General features: G+C 42.3%; 1 protein-coding gene across 3 annotated transcripts in view; it reads left to right on the top strand.

Moving 5' to 3' along the window:
- The window catches only part of epha7 (eph receptor A7), a 74290-nt gene that overhangs the window by 15869 nt on the left and 35689 nt on the right, over positions 1 to 22732 (top strand). For all 3 annotated transcript variants that reach the window (XM_086100010.1, XM_086100011.1, XM_086100012.1), the window contains exons 4-5: positions 5063 to 5218; positions 18744 to 19079. In XM_086100010.1, the coding sequence (XP_085956136.1) occupies positions 5063 to 5218; positions 18744 to 19079 (492 nt within the window). The remainder of the gene's footprint in view (positions 1 to 5062; positions 5219 to 18743; positions 19080 to 22732) is intronic.

Here is a 22732-nt window from a genome sequence, read left to right as displayed (position 1 = left end):
GATGTTGTTTTTCTCTTTTGGCTGCCAGAACTGCTAATCGTGTTCACTTTTCTCATGACGGAGGTCTGCCCAACCAGTTGCCTTTTGCTGAGCCAGAATGTTTTACGAATTACGCAGTCGTCGTAAACTGCAAAAATAATTGTGGCACATCACATTTAAGGTACAGTAACGATAACGGTGTTTGGATTGCATTGGATACTTGGATTAGATACAACTTTATTGTCAAATGTGCATACAGTACAGATGAAATTTCTTCCCTTTCAACTACGGGAAAAATAATGATCGTATTTTCCACATTATAAGGCGCTTCGGAGTATAAGGTGCTCCTTTCATGAATAGCCTATTTTAAAACTGTTGTCATATATCGGGCACACCACATTATAAGGCGCACGCACACACGCATGCCATGAGGAGCAATAGCCTGACGCTGAGGCATGCAACGCACTTTGGCAGCCTGTTAATGATCGTAGCTCACGCGTACCATTTTAAAACGCTTCTCTCGGCCCTCCAGATTCCCATTCTTTGCCCGTCCCCTCGGCAAATTGTACAAAACAAACTCTGAATGAGAATAATGATAACGATAAAAGATATAGCGCAACAACTCTGATCACAATCTTCACCTGCTGACCGCTAACAAATTCCGCAGTCACACGTATGTTAAATATTAACTGCTTTATTTTATTTTCTTTTTTAAATACTTTTTGTGAAAGTGAGACTGATAAAATTATTAGGGTGCAGTGTGTATTAACACAAAAAATATATTACTAACATGCACAGAGACATAAATGGGATTTCCCCCCCCTATACACCCCTCGGATCGACTTGAGATGAGTCCTTGATCTACTGGTCGATCGCTATCAACATAATGGGCACCCCTGTGCTAAAGGGAATACAATACAATATAATACAGCTTTAATTATAAAGAGCTTTCACAACCACTGCAGCTGTAACAAAACTTAGCTTAACAGAACATTTAAAATACTACGCCCAAGAAATCAGAATATTAATCCATATATGATTCGCATCGGATTATAAGGTGCATTGTCGGCTTTTGAGAAAATGGGATGCTTATAGTGCAGAAAATACAGTAGTCAGATTACTCGGTTAATCGGGAAAAAAAATCTGGGTTGCGGAACTCAGTTAGTGAACGGCGTTATTACCAACACTGCTCATAAATGGATGGAAATCATGCAGGACAGTGGCCCTCGACAAACATGATTGAAGACGCCTGTTTTTCGTGCTGGAAAACATACAGTGTTTTTCATACATCATTCTACCAAAATGTTTTAGTGAATTTTTACACTTGATGACGCCATGTTGGCAAAGGGAGTTGAAGAGCTTTTCGCAAATGCTTGCTTTTGGCCCATCGGAGAGAGCTGAGTTCAGGCACTCACAACACAGCTGTTGTGTTGAACAATAAGTGCTGAGCCAGGCGTTTTATAAGCTGTGCTCTAAAATGGTGGATGATGAATCTCTACATATGGTGATGACTTCACGTGTGGATACAGCTTCTTGTTACCCACTGTGACTGGGAAAATAGAAAACTAGTTACAGTTTGGGGAAAAACGGGTTTGGTAATTAGCCTTAAAAATACTTCTGTTTACTTTTGAAAACCGTTGTGCCCACTACATGATACCTTTTGCGTATCATCTCATCTGTGGTCATGATGGTCATGGCAGGCTCACCTTCCTCCCACTGGCCACCCAAGAGATGAGCTCTCAGAAACCCAAAGGCTAACTGTAATGCAGTGTTATACAAAATTTCAACCCCCTTCAATTGCAGGAAAAAGCATTGCCTTTCAATATTAAGCTATGGTTTGTGCATAGTGTTTAGGCAGACCCGTAGCCAAGAGGGGGCAATAGGGGCCAGGCCCTCTCACCAAGTTACTTGAGTCACAGATCTATAAAAGGTAACTTTTTTTCAACTGAATTTTTATTGTATTTTTATCATTTTAGGCAAGGCTACAAAGTCCTTAGTATTTCAACCTATATTACGGTGACTAATTTTCATACTTTGTATAATGTTTTATGCGAAAAATGAGTTTGCGTTACTTACGCAGTGTCACGTGTCTGGATGAAACGGAATGTGCGACACGGCATAGAGTTTGGGGCTACCCTGTGCACGGTATTGTAAGTTCGTTTAGCAGTGTTCATTAATGATCACTTTTATTGTTGTTATTATTATTGTCTGTATGCACATTGTCCCAAATGGCCATAGCCTGTTCCACCAAAATTTCATTAGAGTGTTTTAGGCTACGTTTTCCGTAAATGGCACCAATTCTGTTTCACAACATCACAAACAGGAAGTGCTGCTTAAATGTTGATAACTTCACCACACTGTATCATATGGATTCTTAAGTGACAGTGTCTTAACCTATATTGTGTACGCTTGTTTATTGGCCTATTTTATGTCTAAGTAGCAGAACTCGCTAACAGTTGTATCGATTTTTGTGTGAGATAATCCCAGTGTTGACTTGCTTCTCACTCAGAAATGAACCATGTCGTTCTGTTTGATTGTTGGGAAATGAATGTGCAACAGCCTATATCTATCTATCTATCTATCTATCTATCTATCTATCTATCTATCTATCTATCTATCTATCTATCTATCTATCTATCTATCTATCTATCTATCTATCTATCTATCTATCTATCTATATAGTGATATATCAAAGTGTGTCTATGTATGTGTGTATATGTATGTATATACACACACACACACACACATTTTATTTGAAAGCACTTTTCAGAGTACTCAGACACTTTAAAACAAGAACAGAGCATTCAGGATGTACTGTAGTTTATTAAGGAATTTGGAGGTTATACCATGGAGAATACTATTGCAGTAGTCAAGGCGGGAGGTGATGACGGCGCAAACGAGGGTTTGAGCGGCGTGAAAGAAAGTGAGCGGCAGAGGCGAGAAATGTTTTTGAGGTGGAAGAAAGCAGTTTTGGTGATTTGGGTGATGTGTTGGTCGAAAGAGAGATTATTATCAAAATGGGCACCAAGGTTGCGACAGTGAGAGGAGGAGGACAGGGTGGAGTTGTCGATTGTGAGGTTAAAGTTGGAGGCTGTTTGGGTCAGGGAGTTCAGGCCGATTATTCGCAGTTGAGATTTAGTGCAGTTGAGAATGAGAAACTTTATTTACATCCAGGATTTAATATGACAGACAGGGTGGAGTAGGTTAATGGGGTGATGGATTTGGTGGAGCTGTACAATTGTACGTCATCAGCGTAGCAGTGGAAGCGGAGACCATGATGACAAATGATTTGGCTGGGGGGTAAAAGTTAGAGGATGAAGAGAAGAGGACCAAGCACGGAACCTTGGGGGACACCTTGGGACAAGGGGGCAGTGTAGGAAGAGCACTTATTTATGTGGATAAATTTGTTTTGCTGTCTGGCTGAAGATGTTATTCGACTAGCAATATCTAGATATGAATGTTCAAGATACTCATATCTCAAAATCAACAATTTAGGTTTTGCCTGCTTGAAACTGCTTGCACATGCGAATGCAACACTAAGGCCAACCAACCACAAACCCAATTTTATGCTTGCCGTGGCAAGTCAACTGAAGCCAGCCAATGACAAATCAGAGGGCGGAAGCAACGGGTGCGTCACACACGGGCGAGAAGAACATAACTCAACGGATTTAGTCACCAAAAAAATGAATCATCCATCATTTTTTGAAGGTGTTTTAGAGGGGGGGGGGGATACTGCACCATAGTGCAGTGTTGTGCTTGTGCTCACTTGGCAAAAATTATGACCAACGAAGCAAATCAGTACAGCGTTATGTTACAGTACACTGCGTGAAACAAACATGACAACATTGCATTGAGCGGCATCACAAATTGTGAGTGGTCCTGTCTGAAGCCAGACATGATAAAATTGTGTTTCTCACACAATCTGTAGGAGTTGCACAGTTACCTTCGAGCAACGCATGCATTTGTTTGTAGGGTCAGAATACTGTTGCTCCCCGTGCATTTCATGTGCCTCACTAAAGACTGAAGTGTGGTGATGGTGTCTGAGTATACTGTCGGTGTGGACATTCAGAGCAGCTAAACATCAACATTGCAACGAGATAGTTTTCACCCTTCTGAAACTGGCATTGTCAGTAAACAGATCCAAGCCGTGCTTTATATCAAAAGAAGGTAAGTAATAACCACATAATTCGTCAAAATAACATCAGAGAAGTGCAGACGCTCACGAAAGGTTTTAATTCAACATCATCTGATTAAAAATATACAGTCCAATCGTGTAGGTAGTACAGTAATACCACATCTTTGCCTAAATTAAATTGGTTCCCTCAACCTGTGAAAAGTTGAAAGAAAAAAAAGGATTTGTGATCAAAACATGATTTTACTCTGCTTGTAATTATCCCAGTGAAAAAAAATATAACAGAAAAACAGAGGTACAACGTGTACAGTGGAATCATGCTTGGAATTGAAACACCTTCAACATCCTCTATTGGTTCCCTCTGAATTTAAATGTACTGTATGGTTAGAGGCGGCCCAGTGGTCCAGTGGTTACCGTATTAACCTCACAGTGCGACGGTGCAGGGTTCAATTCCGGTTCCGGCCTCCTTCTGTGGAATTTGCATGTTTCTTCCTGGGCCCGCGTGGGTTTTCTCCGGGTACTCCGGTTTCCTCCCACATTCCAAAAACATGCGTGGCAGGCTGATTGGACGCTCTAAATTGTCCCCAGGTGTGAGTGTGGGCGTGGATGGTTGTTGGTCTCTGTGTGCCCTGGGATTGGCTGGCAACCGGTTCAGGGTGTCCCCCGCCTACTGCCTGAAGACAGCCGGGATTGACCCCCCCCCGCGACCCTTGTTAGGATGAAGCGGATCGGAAAATGGATGGATGGATGTACGATTAGAACATACCAAATTTTACTCTGTATGTCATGTCTAGAGTTTAATTGGGATGGGAAAATATGATATATAGTATTACATTTATACATCATACATTTAAGACCTTAAGGCTCTCTGGGCTGTATAATTAAGCACATTTATATTTATATGTAGCTGTCTGACTTTTCCTGTTTTGTCTCTTTTTACTTTCTCGACAGCGTGCGGTCGCGGTTACTACAAAACCTCTTCCCAGGATCTCCAGTGCTCTCGTTGCCCAATGCACAGCTTTGTTGACCGTGAGGGCTCCCGGCGCTGCGACTGTGATGACGGCTACTACCGAGCTTTCTCTGACCCTCCTTCTGCGGCCTGTACAAGTAAGTCTGCACTAATGCTGGTTAGCATCCATTACAAAAAGGATGGAAACCGAAAAGTGACTGAAAATATGCAGTTAGGCCCCCAATGTAACAGTTCTACCACCTTGCCACAAGATTTTGTGTGTGAATTTTGGTCAATTAATTCTGAAGACAAGACATTTGTGTGTTCATTGATGAGAGGGGCTAGCTTGTTAGTCTGTAATGCTACATCAAATTTAAGATTACATCTCGAACATGTTTTCTGACCCACAGTTGAGTACACGATTCAATTTTTTAATTTATAAGTGAGTATAATGAATCTATTTTAATATTTTTTTTAGAAATACCTGAATACATAATACCAGAATTGCCAAATGTTCTGGATAGTTCATATGTTACTCTTGAAATCCCTGAACGCTAACTCGCTAAATCCGCAGCACTAATTGTTCTGGGAAAAAAAAAAAAGAGAGAGAATCCGACATTAATGGTGGCCTCGGGGCCACTATGGCGCTGTGTTGGGCCACCAAGATACTTGAGACGCTGACCAGTACAGATTTCACAACTGACTACATGCTATGAGCACCATGACTATAAGGGGCGCCAAAACCTCGGGTAAAATTCACCTTCAATGTGCTGTAATTACGTACAAACGAATTATTAGGATAAACCCTTAATTTAAAAAAACAAAACAAAGAGTAATACATTGAAAGTAATTTAACCAATTGAATAAGTGAAGAGGAGCAAGGTGAATTATTTTGAAGTCAGCGTTCCTGCCCAGGCTGAGCGGCAGAGAATTTTAGCAAGGTTCGAATTATAATCAGGACATAAAAATTTGAACCATGCTAAAATTGATCGTTCAATCAATAAATACTTTATTTGTGGGGGAAATAACATTTTCACAGAAGCAATATTCACAAATATACAGTAACATATGAGCAACAGTAGTGAAAACCCCCCAAAAGAATACAAGGACAAAAGTATGAATAGAAACTTAAATCTAATCAAAGCAGGAAGACGAAGAAAAAGACGAGATGTGATGCCTGCTGCTCTGTGGGAAGTTATAAATACAGTCTAATTATGCTAGAGCAGTATTTATACAATTGGTAAAAGTGATTAGCATCATATTGGCAGTGAGAAGAAACGCATTGTTGCGTTATGATACACCCAGTATGAATAGTGTATGAAACATCTGCAAACTATTAGTATGCAGAGTACGTGCGCCTGACAATGCACATCGACATCATAACTGAACAATGACAAATGACATGATTCTGGGTAATCGTATAAACAGCGTGTAAATGCTGAATATTAGATGTACATGTGGAATAAATAGAACCGTTATTACAGTGTCTCGGAGTATTTTCATCAGGAATTGTCATAAAAATGAATAGAGAACAGGATGCAAGATGGCCTAAACCACAGGTGTCAAACTCAAGGCCCGGGGGCCAGATCCGGCCCGCTTTTATGTGGCCCGCAAAAGCAAATCAAACATGCCAACTTCCATGATGCCTGCTAAAATCTGTCCCACATTTTCAAATTCTTATCTTTAATAAATAAGAAGGATATTGTCAGCATTTTCTTGTAACCAAGCCTGTCATGACAGTAACTTAAACAAAATTGGAGTCAACTGTTATTCTCGACTTCTTTATGTGGTTTCAGTCCTAACGGCCCTCCATGGGAAACGGTAACTAAAATATGGCCCACGACAAAAATGAGTTTGACACCCCTGGCCTAACCATTGTTTTTGGTAGCCTGTTGGAGATGGGAAAGTGTGTCGCTCGCTCATATGTCTCGAGTCCCTATCCATCCTTTATACGCACCCTCCCCTCCCACCACCACCGCAGAGTCAGAAAATGTCATCCAGAGCTGTATTGGTACAATATATGTGTACAAGCTAAAGAGGAATAAAAACGAAACAGGTCCTTGTGGTGCGCCAACATTACTGACCTCGATATCCAACTGTGCGCTCCCCAAGCCCCCACATCGTGGGCCTGTTTGAGACGTAGTTACGTACATATGGAGAGTCAGGAGATTCTGGAGCGATGTCTCAGAAACAGAAAAGGTTGGATGGTGTTAAAGGCATTGGAGAAGTCAAAGAACATGACTTGGCAGTTCTTCCACAACCATCCAGGTGCAAATGAGGACGTTACATTAGATCGGTGACATTTTCCTCCAACGCTGCAAGGGGCCAGTAGGCAAATGGCAAATGGACGGTTCTTTCACGTCATCACCTTGCTTTTCTTTTTCTGTCCTTGGCATGCAGCCAGAGACATCCATATGAGAAAAAGGATCACTCTTTCCCCCTGAAACTGCTTAAGTAGGCCAACTCGGTTGTGTGTGGGTGTGAGTCTCCGTAAGAGACTGCTACAGTGAGATATTATGCGAACGGCTGAATTTCATTGCATTGTCTTTTGCCATGGATCAAACCAAGACCTAAAGTCACAATTGTGATGTCTGTATTTGTTTTTGCAGTCACATGAAACAATATTAAACATTATTTTTTTAACAATTTGTAAAATATAACTTAAAATGACATCACCAGTGCTGCTTTGTGCAAAATATATTTCGAGGACCAGGACATGGTGTTGATCGTTGCTTAATCTCTTCCCAATTATTTTTTTCATGCATAGCTTGTTTTGCATCAGATGAGGTGAATTCATTATTTTTCTTATTTATTTCCTTCGGCCACATTGTAGTGTTGTTGGAAATGTGCAGGGTCTCCCATTTGACTAAAAGATAAAGATGACCAAATTTGAAAAGGTTTGTCGAACTTGAAGGGTGTCCTTACAGAATTAATCGACATGCGCTACCCTCGCAAACAGTTGCAACCCTTCACCACTGAGTGGGATACGGCCTTAGAATTGAAATGAATAAAGCACAAGCACGTGTGCCAGCCAGAGGTGGGTAGCGTAGCCCAAAATTGTAAAAGTACGTAAGAGTACTGTTATTTTAGAAAAATCTAACTCAATTAAAAGGAAAAAAGTAGTCCTCCAAATAATTAGCTGAGTTACAGTGAGCATTGAGTGAAACTCCTCTACAACGAAGTCCTGTTTGCAACAAGACATTTTTCACAACAGGATGCTTTTCACTGTAGCAAATTTTATCTCAGATGTAAACACACAGACACACACACACGCACGCATGCACACACACACACACATATGCACGCACACACACACAAAACGTATGTGTGTACTCTTTATTTTTATTCCAATACGTAGTGCATAAATATGAGCATACACTTATTTGGCACTTCATATAGCCAGTGTAGAAAGAAAAAAACGGGAAAGAAATTGCAAAATTTACGATCGACATTTACTTTCACTTACCGGTACATCAATTTCTGGCATAATGTCTTTTACTTTGCTTCCTCCATCTTTCATTTTTATTACTTTTATATTGTCTTCAAGCGTCAATGCTTTTCTTTTCTTAACTCCTTGGTCTGCAAAGGTCCGTTTCGTAGCCATTTGAGCAATGTTACGTTTGTGCTGCGTCTAAAACTAACAATAACAAATACTTCCTGGACTACAACAACAACAACAACAACAACAGTATTTATAGAGCACTTTCAAACAGCCATCGCTGCATACAAAGTGCTGTACATGGAGCAATTTAACATGCACAATAAACAGTAAGACAAATCGGTTATAAAGGCGGTAGAAAGCACCAAACAGTAAAACCAAGAACAAATCTAAGTCATGCTGAGTCGAATGCCAAAGAATACAAGTGAGTTTTGAGGAGGGTTTTGAAGATGGGCAGCGAGGAGGCTTGCCGAATGTTCAGTGGGAGGTCATTCCAGAGAGAGGGACCAGCAACAGAAAAGGCTCGATCCCCTCTGAGCCTCAGTTTAGTTCTTGGTACTTCTAATAAAGTCTGGTCCACAGACCTGAGGCGCCGGGCAGGTGTGTAGGGGCGGATGAGCTCAGAGAGGTAAGGTGGCGCGAGATTATTCAGAGATTTGAAAACAAATAAGAGGATCTTGAAAATAACTCTAAAATGAATGGGGAGCCAGTGAAGGGATGCCAGAGTAGGAGTTATGTGCTCCCTCTTACGAGTACCAGTCAAGAGGCGAGCAGCGGCATTCTGGACCAGCTGAAGGCGCTTAATGGAGGACTGGCTGACTCCAAAGTAAAGGGCATTGCAGTAATCGAGCCGGGATGTGACAAAGGCATGAATTACTGTCTCAAAGTGTTCATGTGAGAGGAGATGTTTTATTTTGGCCAGCTGTCTAAGGTGAAAGAAGCTGGATTTAACAACGGCACCAATTTGCCGATCGAGTTTGAAATCACTGTCCAGTTTAAGGCCCAAGTTTGAGACTGTTGACTTAAGATAAGGAGACAGGGGGCCCAAGTCTACAGGATGGAATGTACAAGGGCCACTGGGACCAAACAATATCACCTCTGTCTTCTTTTCATTGAATCTCAAGACATTTTGTGCCATCCAGGTTTTGATTTCTTCCAGACAGGATAGGAGTGGCCTTAATGAGAAGGTGTCTTTCTTGCTCAGTGGGACATAGATCTGGCAGTCATCTGCATAGCAGTGGAAGGGAATACCATGTTTCCTTAAGATGGAACCCAAAGGGAGCAGATACAGCGAGAACAGCAGAGGCCCCAGAATTGAGCCCTGTGGAACACCACATGACAGGGGAGCAGTGCGTGACTCAGAGCAGCCAAGGCTGACACAGAAGGTTCTGTCAGCTAAATAGGACCTAAACCACTCAAGAGCACTGCCGCCAATGCCCACCAAGTGCTGCAAACGAGTCAGCAGAATACTGTGATCCACGGTATCAAATGCTGCAGTTAAGTCCAATAAAACTAGACACACGTGGTCTCCAGAGTCATTTGCCAGGAGGATGTCATTAGAAACGCGTAACAGGGCTGACTCCGTGCTATGCATCGTCTTGAAACCTGACTGGAAGACCTCCAAGATGTTATGTTCATCCAAGAAAAATTTCAACTGCATGTGCACCACTTTTTCCAGAATTTTGGAAATGAAAGGCAGTTTGGAAATGGGCCTGAAGCTTGACAGCACATCTGGATCAAGACCAGGTTTCTTGATCAAGGGGTTGGACCACAGCATGTTTAAACTGACTAGTGCGCATGTGTAAACCAGTGTGGTGGTTGTTGTTGCTGTTTCCAAACGAAGCAGCAGAGGTCGCTGAGTTTGGATTAGACTTTTGCGGAAGGCTTGTTTTCATTGTAGTGAGTCTTGTTGCGAGGCAAGAGCAGAGAAAAATATTTCGTATAACTGAACGGGGATTTTTCGTCATAGGGGGAGCAGAAAAGAGGGAATGGCTTTCATGTATTAACATTTTTTCACACTAGGGCGTATTTTCGCCCATGTAGGTTTCGTTGTAGAGGAGTTGCACTGTAGTAACAGTTTTATTTTTTTTAACGACCATACAGCGCACCGTATTAAAAGGCGCAGTGTCAGTTATGCTTTTGTGGTATTTGTGGACTTAACACATACACAAGAGGCACTGCATTATTGGATGCAGGCATGGTACAATGTATGCGAGCTTAAAAAAAATATGGTAGCATGCATGCTCGCTAGCGTGCGTTTTTTAAAAGGCGACAGGAGCAACATTGAGTTTGTGGTATTTTATTGAAGTATTTAAAAATGTACTCCCATTATTTTTGGATCAATCCTCATCCAGGCATGGAAAAAAAAAACATCCGGTCTCTTCACAAATACCTCACTCAGCCACTCTCTCATTTTTTCCTCGTCCAGCCGGCCTTTTTTAATTTGCCTTAGTGAACACTCCAGCTGGAAGCTTTTCTTTCTTCTTTCTCTTAAAAATCACCATAGGTGTCAGTTTTTGTCCATTGCTAAGGCACCCAAGCACAACAGTAAAAGCCGACTTTTCATATCGCTACAGTGCTGTTCCCCTTTTTTTCGACTGTGTGGTTCACCGGGAAGTCGAAAGTGAGCGACACCTCGTTGCTGATGTGGTTGGGCTGGATGTGTTTGTCGGCAATCTTTTTACGGCAGCAGGAGCGAATGGTGGCCAGCTTTTCCTTGTAGTCCGCCGGAAGATGCTGGGCCACGGTAGTCCTAGTCCACATGGGTGGTTGGCACGGTTTCATAAAACGAAAGCACCAAGACAGTCCTTGAATATGTTGAATTTTAATTTCTTCTGCAAGTGCTTTTGCCCTCAGTCGAATGGTGACCGTAGATACGCTTCTCCCAGTTGTCTTTTGATCGTGAATCCATTGCTCCAGTTGGTCTTCCAACTCGGGCCACCTCGCCTTATTTCCACAGAAACTCAGCTTTGTCTTCTTGACTCGGCGAAGCTCATTCTCCTGCTTCCTCCACTTGCGAACCATGAATTTGTTTATCTTAAATTCTCTTGCGGCTGCTCGATTGCCATGTTCCTCCGCGTAACTGATCCTTTGAAGTTCGAACTGTGCTTCGCAGCCGTGTCTTTTCATACGTGCCATTTTCCGAGATCTGAAGTTGTTTTTCCCAATGCATTATAACCTCCTCCTGGTGGGCATGCCTTTAGCGTCCTCTTTCATGCCCACCCTTCCCCTTTAACATCCGCATACCTCCCCCAGATACATCCGCCTTTCCTCGTTATAAACAGTGTGTCTGCATAACATCAGATAGTTAAGCCGAGCGCTCATCGAAGTCACACAGCAACATTCATAGATTTTGGAACTCAGCGCGTAGATTAGGCGCCCCGTCCATTTTGGAGAACATTTAAGACTTTTACGTGCGCCCTATCGTCATGAAAATACGGTAGCCACTTTGAAAACCTTGCTTCTGTGTTAGGCCACAGAGACTTTGTGTGTGGTCATGTGACTTCTTGGCTCTGGTTAATTGGTGAAATTAAGTAAAACGTTGCGAGTGGTTGATGTTAGATATAACCTATATGGACTAAAAAACAAAATAGACAACTCCTGCAGAGCCAGCAGGTTTGATGCAGTACTGCGAATGACAGCTTTCTGTGGAAAAAGGTCTTAAATATTTTATATTGCTCAAGCATTAGTTCAACTCATTGCGTGTTTCATTTACAGATAATGAAAACATGAAAATGAGGATATACCAGCAATGGGTTTAAAAGACCCAACTATATGTAAACAAAACACTCATATTTTCTTTTGAAATCATGTTGTAAATTCTCTGCTAATTTGTGTGAGCCAAACAAAGGTGTTCTATTGGTTTTTGTTATAGTTTGAAGAATATATCCGTCTGAATGTTTTTGAAGAACCTATTTTCAAGGATCAAAGATGATTGAGGTAGAAGTCCAAGTTCAATTTAGTACTTGGTTCTTTTACGGAACACATTTCTCAGGAATTCTTTCAGGGATTATCTGACTCTTTCAGCTATTCTAAATACCGTATTTTCCACACTATAAGGTGCATCGGAGTATCAGGAGCACCTTCAATGAATGGCCTATTTTAAAACTGTTTTCATATACAGCCAAACCTCGGGTTTTGAACGTCTCTGTTCTTAACCAAATCGGTTTTTGACCAAAAATTTCGATTTTTTTATTCCTCGGATTACGACCGAAAATCGGTTCTCAACCATACTAAGCGCACTGCAATGCGCCACTTGACTCCTCTTGCCTTCCTTACACGAGGAATTGACACTTCCTCGGGTAGACGAGGAAGTGACGCTTCCTCGTGTAGCGTTCCATTGTGAGCAGACGTGTTCAGTAAAGATTTTTTTTAAAAAGAGTGTGGTTTCGGTTTTCGAACAAATCGTTTTTCGAACAGCCTTCTGGAACGGATTGAGGTATGCCCATACCTCATTACAGAATAAAAGCTGGGGTTGTGTTATGCATCCACCAGATGGAGATACCATACCTGTCAACTTTTCGGAGCGCCAACCTATATAAACTACCAAAAAAATCCTTATAAAGAGCAAAAAATCCTTATAACATACCAAAGCATTTTATATGTCAAAATAACGGCAGAAAACCCCCCACGAAATGTTCAATGATATTTATTGTAGATCTCCATAATACAATGTCTGGTTAATGTCTAATCATCATTCTACTTAGTGGCATTACTGTGTTCAGAGTTGTATTCCTGCGCTACTTTTTTCACCAACTCCAATCATTTGGAGTTGGTGAAAAAAAAACCCGGAAATTTTCAGAATCCGTATGATTTGTGCGATACGGCCATATACGTAAGATTCACCACAAAATCCGTATGAACTATGGCTAAACCGTATGAGTTGACAGGTATGAGATACGCTAAAGAGAATACAATACAATACAGCTTTATTTCTATACAGCCCTGGCTGTGCTTGCATTATTCAGCCACTAGATAGAGCCACACTCAAGAAAATACAATACAATACAGCTTTAAAACGCTTTCCAGAAAATTGAAAATATTACGTCCAAGAAATTAGAATATTGATCCACATATATGGCGCATCGGATTATACGGCGCACTTTCGGCTTTTCAGAAAATGGAATGTTTTTAGGTGCGCCCTATAGTATGGAAAATACGGTATTTATTTAAATGAGATATTAAGCACTTTTTTGCCCACAATTTAAAATCCAGGTGTCTTAATTACATGAGTTTGTCAGAATACCACATTAACTCATTGAATACCACCCTTTTTCACTGGAGCAACCCCCTCAATCCTTCACATTTTACTGAATTTTGACTGATTTGCAAGGCCCGCAGAATTTTCTGTTCTACGGCTATTTACATGCGACCTGTCAGACGAAAGGTGAGACTCTCTTCTCTCAGCAGAAAAAAACTGTTTCTTTCTATCTTTCTTTTTTTGTTGGCAATCAGCATTTGACAATTGCTAAGTTTTATGAAAAAGGCCGAATTTTCTTCAGAAATCCAGAGAAAATTAGCTTTTTGTAAAAGCATTAATTTCATGCACCATTTCAAGTTTGACACAATTTTTTTCTTTTGTAACAGATCAAATACCTCAATAATGTGTTCCTCCTAAAAAACAACAACACAAAAAATGTTTTATAGCAAAATAATTTATTTGCACATAACAAAACTATTGAATTATGAACGAAAGTGCCAATTGAACAATGGTGGTCTTTTGCACCACTGCCACCTGCTGGCCATTTCTTTTACTATTTAACATTGCAGTCAAGCCTGCTCCTTCAGTGAGAAGTTGCATCAGACTCTCTTGCACCCTCCCCCATGAAAAAACGTGATTGACACCTTTAGACGTCATGGGGAGGCGGGGACTTTGCGTTAATTGACGTCAAAGGCTTTGAATAAGTTAAGCAAGTAACACTTATGGGTACTTTACACCCTATTATTTGAGCCTCACTGATGTGCATGCTTTGAGGTTTGGTTTTGTCAATCAGCCATTGTTCACCCCAAATCATCTATATCCGAGTCAAAAGCAAGTATAGCGTTTGTCACCGTAATGGCCGGGGCAGAGCTAGGTGGTTGCGGAGGAGCGAGCGCCCATAAAGATTCCAAGAGCGATTGTTTTGATTGTTTTTATTCTGGGAGGCAGTTCTTCTAAGCCACGGAATTACACTTATCAATGAGTAATGCGTATATATGTACTGTATGTTATATATCACCCCACGGCAAAGTATGGGCTGGGGGCCACATCTGGCCGCCTCACTATCTCTGACTGGCCCTCAAAAGAGACCATGTAGTCATAGTAAAATATGCACTGCTTTTTTTGCTGTACTTTTAATTTATAGGCACACTTACAGACATTGGTGTCAGCAAAATAGTAACCAAGAGCTACGACTTGTTTGCGTGGTTGCCAGCTCAACAATGTTTCACTATATTTAGTGACTAGTCCGACCTATCTAGCAAATATTTTTCCAAAAAAGAAACTCGAAACATGACAACAGTGGTCTTAATGTGAAGAACGGTCTCATTTCCTGGACACAAGAGGATTTGGCCTGATAATACTGTACCCAAATCTACAGTTTCATAGACCATACATTTCAGGTCAATTAAAAGTCATTCTTTTATTATTATGCATCACTGCCAACCGGAGGGTTGGGGAAACGGGGACATCAGTCGTCATTATTGGGGGTGGATATGGGTGTGTGGGGCAATTGAGACAGTGACCATCACGCGCCTAAATGTAATAGACAACAGAGGGTGGGGCATTTGCCGTCGTGGGTGGTAGGGGGGTGTGAATAGCGGCTGTCACTTGCCTAAACATAATAGACGATGGAGAGGAGGGGTGTTTGTAAGGCGGAAATTATTTTCCCGAAATTCCCAAAGGCCAGCACGCCAGTGACTGTCAGTAAAATTGTACTTCCCACTTATCTATATATTTGAGAGTCCTTACTAGGAACGTTATGAGTGTTTCCTAATTTTAAATATGCATGTAGGATTTTATCAAAACAAGTCAATATGCTTTTTCTCAATACATTAAAAATAGTGTACAACAAAACTGAGTTTAACATGTTGGCTTGGCCCCTCGGCAAGCTTTTCAGTTTCTCATGTGGCCCTTTGCAAAACTAACCCCCCCCCCCCCCCCCCCCCAATGCTTTGCTTGGTTGTGTAATTTCAGACTTGATTGGTGGGTAGACACTCCAGAAGATAAACTATTCATATACAAGCAATTAGGAGATAGATTTTCCATATTTCCCATCAAAAGAACATCTGATCCTACAATTAATTAATTTCTTAAGAGGTTTTCACAGCTTGATTTTATTGTTTTATGAATTGTGATTTATCATCATTTATTGATGTCCAAGGAAGAATCCCATTAGTGTTGAATAATACTGCATTTGAGTCAAAATGGTCAAGGAAACTGTAGTCATCAATTAAATCAGTGCAATTTTTTTTCCCCAGTCTCAATTCTTTTGCCATTAAAAATAAGTGCTCTGTGTCAGAACAAAAATCAATCTGATGGAAGAAAGGAAAACGCAAGTATGACCAAAGGCCTTGCAATTCAGAGGATATTGAGAACCACAAGAAAAAAACATTCACTTCTTCACCCGCCATTATTTCAGTTCTCAAACACACTTGATGAAACCATACATTTATGTAAATCTGTATTTTAATTTGCATAGGTGCAATTCATCCTCTGCTGTTGTCTTAAAATTTTGGGATAGTTTCTGAACATTTTATCCTTCCGTGCATATAAGTCAGGGTAAGAAAGAATCACCGTGACTCCTTTCCTGTGCTGGCCAGGATAGATCTGTAATTGAAAATAAATTTACACTGCTTGATTGGCAGATCTTTTTCAGGATTGTTAATCGCCCAAAGCATTGGCCTTAGGAAAATAGCAAACAGGGTCTCTGGTGCTTTGGGATTAAAAATGTGTCAGGGAGGATTAAGTGGAAACCAAGACGTTATGTAGGGACATGAAACTCCAAATCCCTGCTGCATTAAAAAGGATAAAAGGCAGTGGAAAAAGAAACAGTTTTGTTTTGCTTGTGTAAGCCATTCCTGTAGAAAACTCTGTGGCTGAAATGGAATGGCCATTTCTCCACGGGCAGGAGAGAGTAGACACATCAGAGACTGGGTATCGATCATGCAAACACTGTGGGCAGTGCTTGTGTCAGCAAGGAAGCCATGAGGAATTCCACCTACCCCAGCTGACTTAAGGCGATTGGCGCACCTAAACCCTGAAGTGGTCACGTGTCAGTCACAGGCCACTTTCCTTATATAAAGAAATTGAAACATTTATTTGACACGTGGTTGACGGAGCGGGAAAGAAAAACGAAACAAACAAAAAAAAAAGACTGAAATGCAAAGTGAGCATGCAATGTGCTGTGTAATCATTGTCCCACATGAATATTGCTTCGTGAATTTGTAGATGGTCATATGTTCGCAATTCACGTGAGTTCTAGGAACCTGAGCTGACTTCCTCACCATGTGTGAGTCAAGGATCACAGTCTTGATGAGGAAAGCACTAAAGTAAATAAATAAACAGAGAGCAACCATGGGCATAGCGATGCGGTCCCCAACCCCCGGGCCATGGACCGGTACCGGTCATTTGGTACTGGGCTGCACAGAAAGAACAAATAACATTACTTGCATTTCATTCATTTTAGAATCTGAAAGATGTTTTATTTTGAAAAATTACTGGATTCTCTGTTGCATCCTGTCACACTTGACGCAGGTCAAGACGCACTTCTCGGTCATGTTGAGAGGAGCCAGATGAAGTGGCTCGGGCATCTGATTAGGATGCCTCCTGGACGCCTCCCTGGTGAGGTGTTTCGGGCATGTACCACCGGCACGTGGAGGCAGGGACAACCTAGGACATACTGGAGAGACTATAGGGGTGTTCACACGACAACTTTTTCTCTGGTGTAGAACCGGAGCTGCCCCCTGTAGAGTGTTCACAAGTACAAAGTTATACCGGTGTAGCCTCTGAAAACAGCTTAAACTGGAGCAAATTTAACCCTGGTGGTTTAAAAATTTACTCCGGAGTAAGTTAGTTTGCGGGGTAGCACCGATATAAAATGGGACATGTGAACGCTACAGGAGTAGACTTGCTACGCGTGAGAAGAGTTGATTACATACAAGTAGAATGTGTTACTTTCGTGTTCTGTTGTACCTCTGTCATCTTTCCTTTCTCTCTCTCATCCTTTTCCGGTGTCTGATAGACCACAGCGTTGATTATAAACCATGGTATTTCGATATCTCACAAACAAGGCGGGAAAAAGGAAGTACAGTACACTTTACGCATGTGCATGTTTTATTTCCGTATTATTACTTATATCGTATTGCACGGCTGCAGAAACTGCCGTGTGAACGCAAGTGGGGCTGCACCGAGGTTAACATGCTTCTCATTAATAAGCAGCTTTTTACGTGTGTACGCTCCACAAAATTTACACTAGTGTAAGTTATATCGCAACAAAATACATCGGCGCAGCACTGATGCAAATGTGTGCTGTGTGAACACCCCTTATGTCTCCTGTCTGGCCTGGGAATGCCTTAGAATCCCCCGGGAAGAGTTGGAACAGGTGGCTGTCTGGGGAGAGGGAAGTCTGGGCTTCTGCGCTGAGGCTTTTGTCCCCGCGACCTGACCTCGGATCAGCGGTAGAAAATGGATGTATATTTTGTTGGAAGACGGTTGTATGTATTGTCAAATATATAGGAACTAGGGCTTAGAAATATACTCTCAGAACTCTCACACTTTCTCTGGAGTCTCTGTGCTCTCGATTCTACTCTTGGATTCTGCTCTGGTTCAAACATGCTGTACCACTCTACTTTCTGGGTCACATTGTTTCACTCAGGATTCACACGCAGCAGTAGTCATGGTAACGGAAAGCTCGACTTGCTTTCGGACACACTACAGTACTGAGTGGTGGAGTAAAGTAGGCAGTAGCTGATTAATCAGACAGACCCTTCACAAAACTGGCTGCTCCCGTAAGGGCTGTTTAGAGAGGATGATAAGTGTCCTTGCGTTTGAGATCCTCGGTAGTATCTCAGCAGCCTAAGAGATCATTTCCAGGACACTGATAAGAATTGGAGATATGTGGAAAGATTCTTTCTCTACCCATGCTCTATGCCTTCACTTATCGTAATTTCTAATCTTGATGACATAAACATTTTCTGATACACTGAGCTGTCAGAAATATCTGAAATAATCTCACACTGGGTTCTTCTATGTCCATTCCTGACAGGACCTCCTTCGGCCCCACAGAATCTAGTCTACAACATCAACCAGACAACGCTTAGTCTGGAGTGGAACCCACCGGCCGACACCGGTGGCCGCAATGATGTCACCTACAGGGTTCGCTGCCAACATTGCAGCTGGGAACCTGAAGAATGTAAACCATGTGGACCAAATGTCGGATACTTCCCCGCACAGTCACAATTAGTGGACACATACGTGAACGTCATTGACCTCTTGGCCCATGCGAACTACACTTTTGAGGTGGAGGCTGTCAATGGGGTGTCTGATCTAAGCCGCACACAGAGGCTGTTTGCTACAGTTAGCATCACTACTGGACAAGCAGGTAAGGACTGACTAATTTATTCAACTCTTATTTGCGTGTGAAAATCAAGTATGAAAACATCAGACCAAGAGTATGCCAATTAAAAACACAAGCCTGCCAAAGTAAATCAACGACTTAAATATATTTGCATGTGCTAGTGTTAATCAATGAGCTAGTGGAGAGGGATATAGCCATAATTATTGTCAAGCCTTGATCCTGCAGTAAATGTGAGCGGTATTAACAGATGTGATGCGGTTCATTGGTCCACGTTCCTATTGAGTCGCAAGTCGGCTGGAATTTAAGTCATGCCTGCATTATCCATTCTTTGTTCAGGAATTTTTGTTCATTTATGATACTATCAGGAGTAACTGCTTTGTGTATGCTAAAACGTGGTAAATTTTGGAGGGAAATGATCTGGATGTTTTATTTCTAGTGACTGGTCAGCCGTGCCCCTAAGGGCGCTAAGCTAATACTGTACGTAAAACACTGGTCTGTCATTAGTGGGATACTATTGTCATTGCAAGTTTTCTTTGCACTCGATTTCCAGCAGCCATGGTAGCCCTGTTTCAGCCCATCGTGGTCAAAATGAATTGCATGTGAGACAACACGCAGGAACTGAATGGGCAAATGTCGTGTTTGCCAAAACAGATTTTGAAACTGACGTTAAATTTACCACAGCAGTCATAGTATGGATGAAAAGCCTCGTTGGACCCCCCCTGTGAAATTGTTTTTCAGCCAAGTACCCCCAAAGGATTTTTGGATGGAAAAAAACCCGACTACAGAGTGCTGTGCCACCACTGTCTGGTTTATAGAACTTTGGAACATTGTGTGTAGTGGTATCCCTATTTGGAAATAAGATATAACAAAACTAGAAAGATACAATGATTATTATTATAATAAAGATTTGTGCCCATAAAAATTATGTTTGAGGCTGGGGTCTGGAGGTGCGGCTCCCTGGTGAGCACAAGGTGGACTGGCCTGCATCCAAAGGGGCTGGCCGAGTCCCACTTCCCAGGGGCTCACCACCTATGGGACTGGCCAAAGGGGTTGGGTGCCCTGTGAGCTGGGTTGCGGTCAAAGTTGGGGACCTTGACAGTCCGAGCCCCTGCTACAGAAGCTAGCTCTCGGGCCATGGGATGTCACCTCTCTTGCAGAGAAGATCAAGCTGGTGTGCAAGGCAGAGAAGTCCCGACAAGACTCTCCTCCACAAACAGCTAGAGTTCTGGGACCATTCCTCTCAAGAGGGTTTGGACTCTCTTTCACGCTGGAGTTACTCACGGTGGGAGGCACAGAGCAGGTGTGGGCAGCTGACGGATACGGGCTGACCAAGCGGAACGCAGCTTTGGCGATCACCGAGGCAACAACTCCAGCATGGGAGGAGTTCTGCGAGGCCATTTAAAATGACTTCCGGACAGCTTTGAGAAGATTTTGGTCTGCTGGACACCTCCCTGGAGTTCCAGGCATGTCCCAGGGGCAACCCAGGACATCATGGAGAGACTACATCTCCCAACTGGCCTTAGCATACCTTGGGATCCCCCCCGGAAGAAGTGGCTGGGGAGAGGGAAGTCTGAGCTTCCTTGCTAAAGCTGAAAAAAGAAGTATGGATTGATATTTTTGGGTACATAGCTATGTTTGGTTCCTGCATAGGAAAAATGTGCATGTCCTTGAAGTCTCGTGTCTATCCCAGTTGTATTTTAAATGCCATTTGCTGCCAGCTGGTCTGGCGCATGAAGCCAAACAGAATTCAGCCGGCTTGAGCTATGTTTAAGAACCATTTTGAGCAAGTTTGTAATTAGAACCTCTGACTCGACTAAACTTACATTAATCAAACTTTTATGGCTTATCATTCAGTACTGGTTCACCTCCGCATGACATGGCACTGGAGGCACATTACTCGATAGGGATTTCCTTCATTTCTTCTTATCACAGGCTCTTAAATGAAATTCAGCTCATACGCATGCTGGCAGCGAAAGCCGAGAGGAAAGATAATGTGAATGCAGATGCTGATCAATCTAATGAGGTATTATCATCAGGCCTAATTACTTTGGTGGAAGTGTGAATTGACATTGTAGCCTGGCTAGGGGGCTGTGTCCTTACCTGTATGGGTCTCGAAAACGTCAAACCTACCACACAACAAGTGATGCAACCGAAACCAACTGAGCTGTTGAGCAGTGGGCAGGGTTCTGCCACACGTTTTCATTCATGACTGATTATGGTTGACCAAAGCTTTGGCTAAGATTCAAATCCCCATTGGATTTCCTCACAAGATTTCCAGGTGTTATGCGTAAGTGACCTGTTGAAAGTTTAATGCACTGAGCAAAAACCCCCAACTCAGTGGTGATGGCCCTCTTGTGAGGATTCCGAAAAGGTCATAACAGAATGAATTTTGAAGTCAACAAAACCATTAGAATTAGTAATTCGATTGCTGTCTGCTGCTGTTTTTTTTTTTTTTTTTACTTTATTCGACTGCATCTACTTATTCATGTGCACGCGTGTGACGTACTACGTACGTTTTCGGCGCCGACGCGAGGCGGTCAAAAGTTAATTTCACCACAACAAAAATTGCCTTAAAATGCTTCAAACACATTACTGGTCACCAAACCATGCATACTGCATTGAAAATGCGCTGGTGGAGTATAAGGAGGTATAGGTGGACCTATTGATTAAATACAACGCCCCATTCCCGAGCTCCACTGCTGTGAATAGGTTTGTTTTTTTGTTTTGTTTTTAATAGCCAGCGACATCTTCCGACCAAAGAGGACCGCCCTGGCCAGTGCCAGCTTTGACATGCTGGTCTTCCTCAAGGGGAACATCCCTGGTTTTAGGAGAAGGATCAGCAGGGGGCCGAACAGGAAAAAAAAAATTATTATAATAATTAAAGGAATTTTTTTGCGTGTAAAGTTGTCCACGTTCTTCATAATTTTCACATAAGCCACATTGTGTGCTAGCCTGTTGTACAGTATTTTATTCATTTATTTTTATACTGTCGGACTTAAAATAATAGTTGGTGACTCAAATGGGGATTCGAGTGGGCGTGGAAAAGCAAGTCCAGAATTCAATTCTTGTAATGCTGTTGCGCGAACTGGCCCTTTAACTGACAGTTCGGCCCCTCCCTCTATGTCAGACATAAGTCTGTGGGGGAACGAGTGCACATACGGCGGTTCGTAAACTGTTCACCTAGAAGTGGGTTCACCTAAAGTAAGTGGATGTGAATAGGAAATGACAACAGCTAATGATCTTTAAATAAATTATTATTCATGAAAGCTATTCTGGTAGCTTCTCTCCACAGCGTCATGCACGGACGTGTTTTTTTTGGGGGCGGGCGGGGCGGGATAAAGCCCTAACTAGACCTTACCAGGGAGGCTAACACACACCAGGCAATCCCACTTCTGAAAAAGAGGGGCCACCACCTTGGTCTCCAAGTCCACCCTCACTGCCCTTGATGTCCATGCGATGTTGCAGCAGCGTGTCAACCTAGAAAGCCCCACAACTTCTACTCCGAGAGCGCTGACACAGAGGGTATGGCAATGCTATTTAACCAACTTAGTGACCTCAACCCCAGAGATAGCAGAGCCTACATCAGAGCCCCTATCCCCATCTACTTCCTCATAGGAAGGCATGTGGATGGAATTCAAGAGGTCTTCAAAGTATTCGCCCCACCAATTCAAAATGTC

Source organism: Hippocampus guttulatus, chromosome 20 (genome assembly GCF_054856545.1).
Source record: "Hippocampus guttulatus isolate MCC_2025c chromosome 20, RoL_Hgut_1.0, whole genome shotgun sequence".
In the NCBI taxonomy this organism is placed as follows: Eukaryota; Metazoa; Chordata; class Actinopteri; order Syngnathiformes; family Syngnathidae; genus Hippocampus; species Hippocampus guttulatus.
Note: the sequence above shows the minus strand (reverse complement) of the source record. Positions and strands in the feature narration are given on the sequence as shown.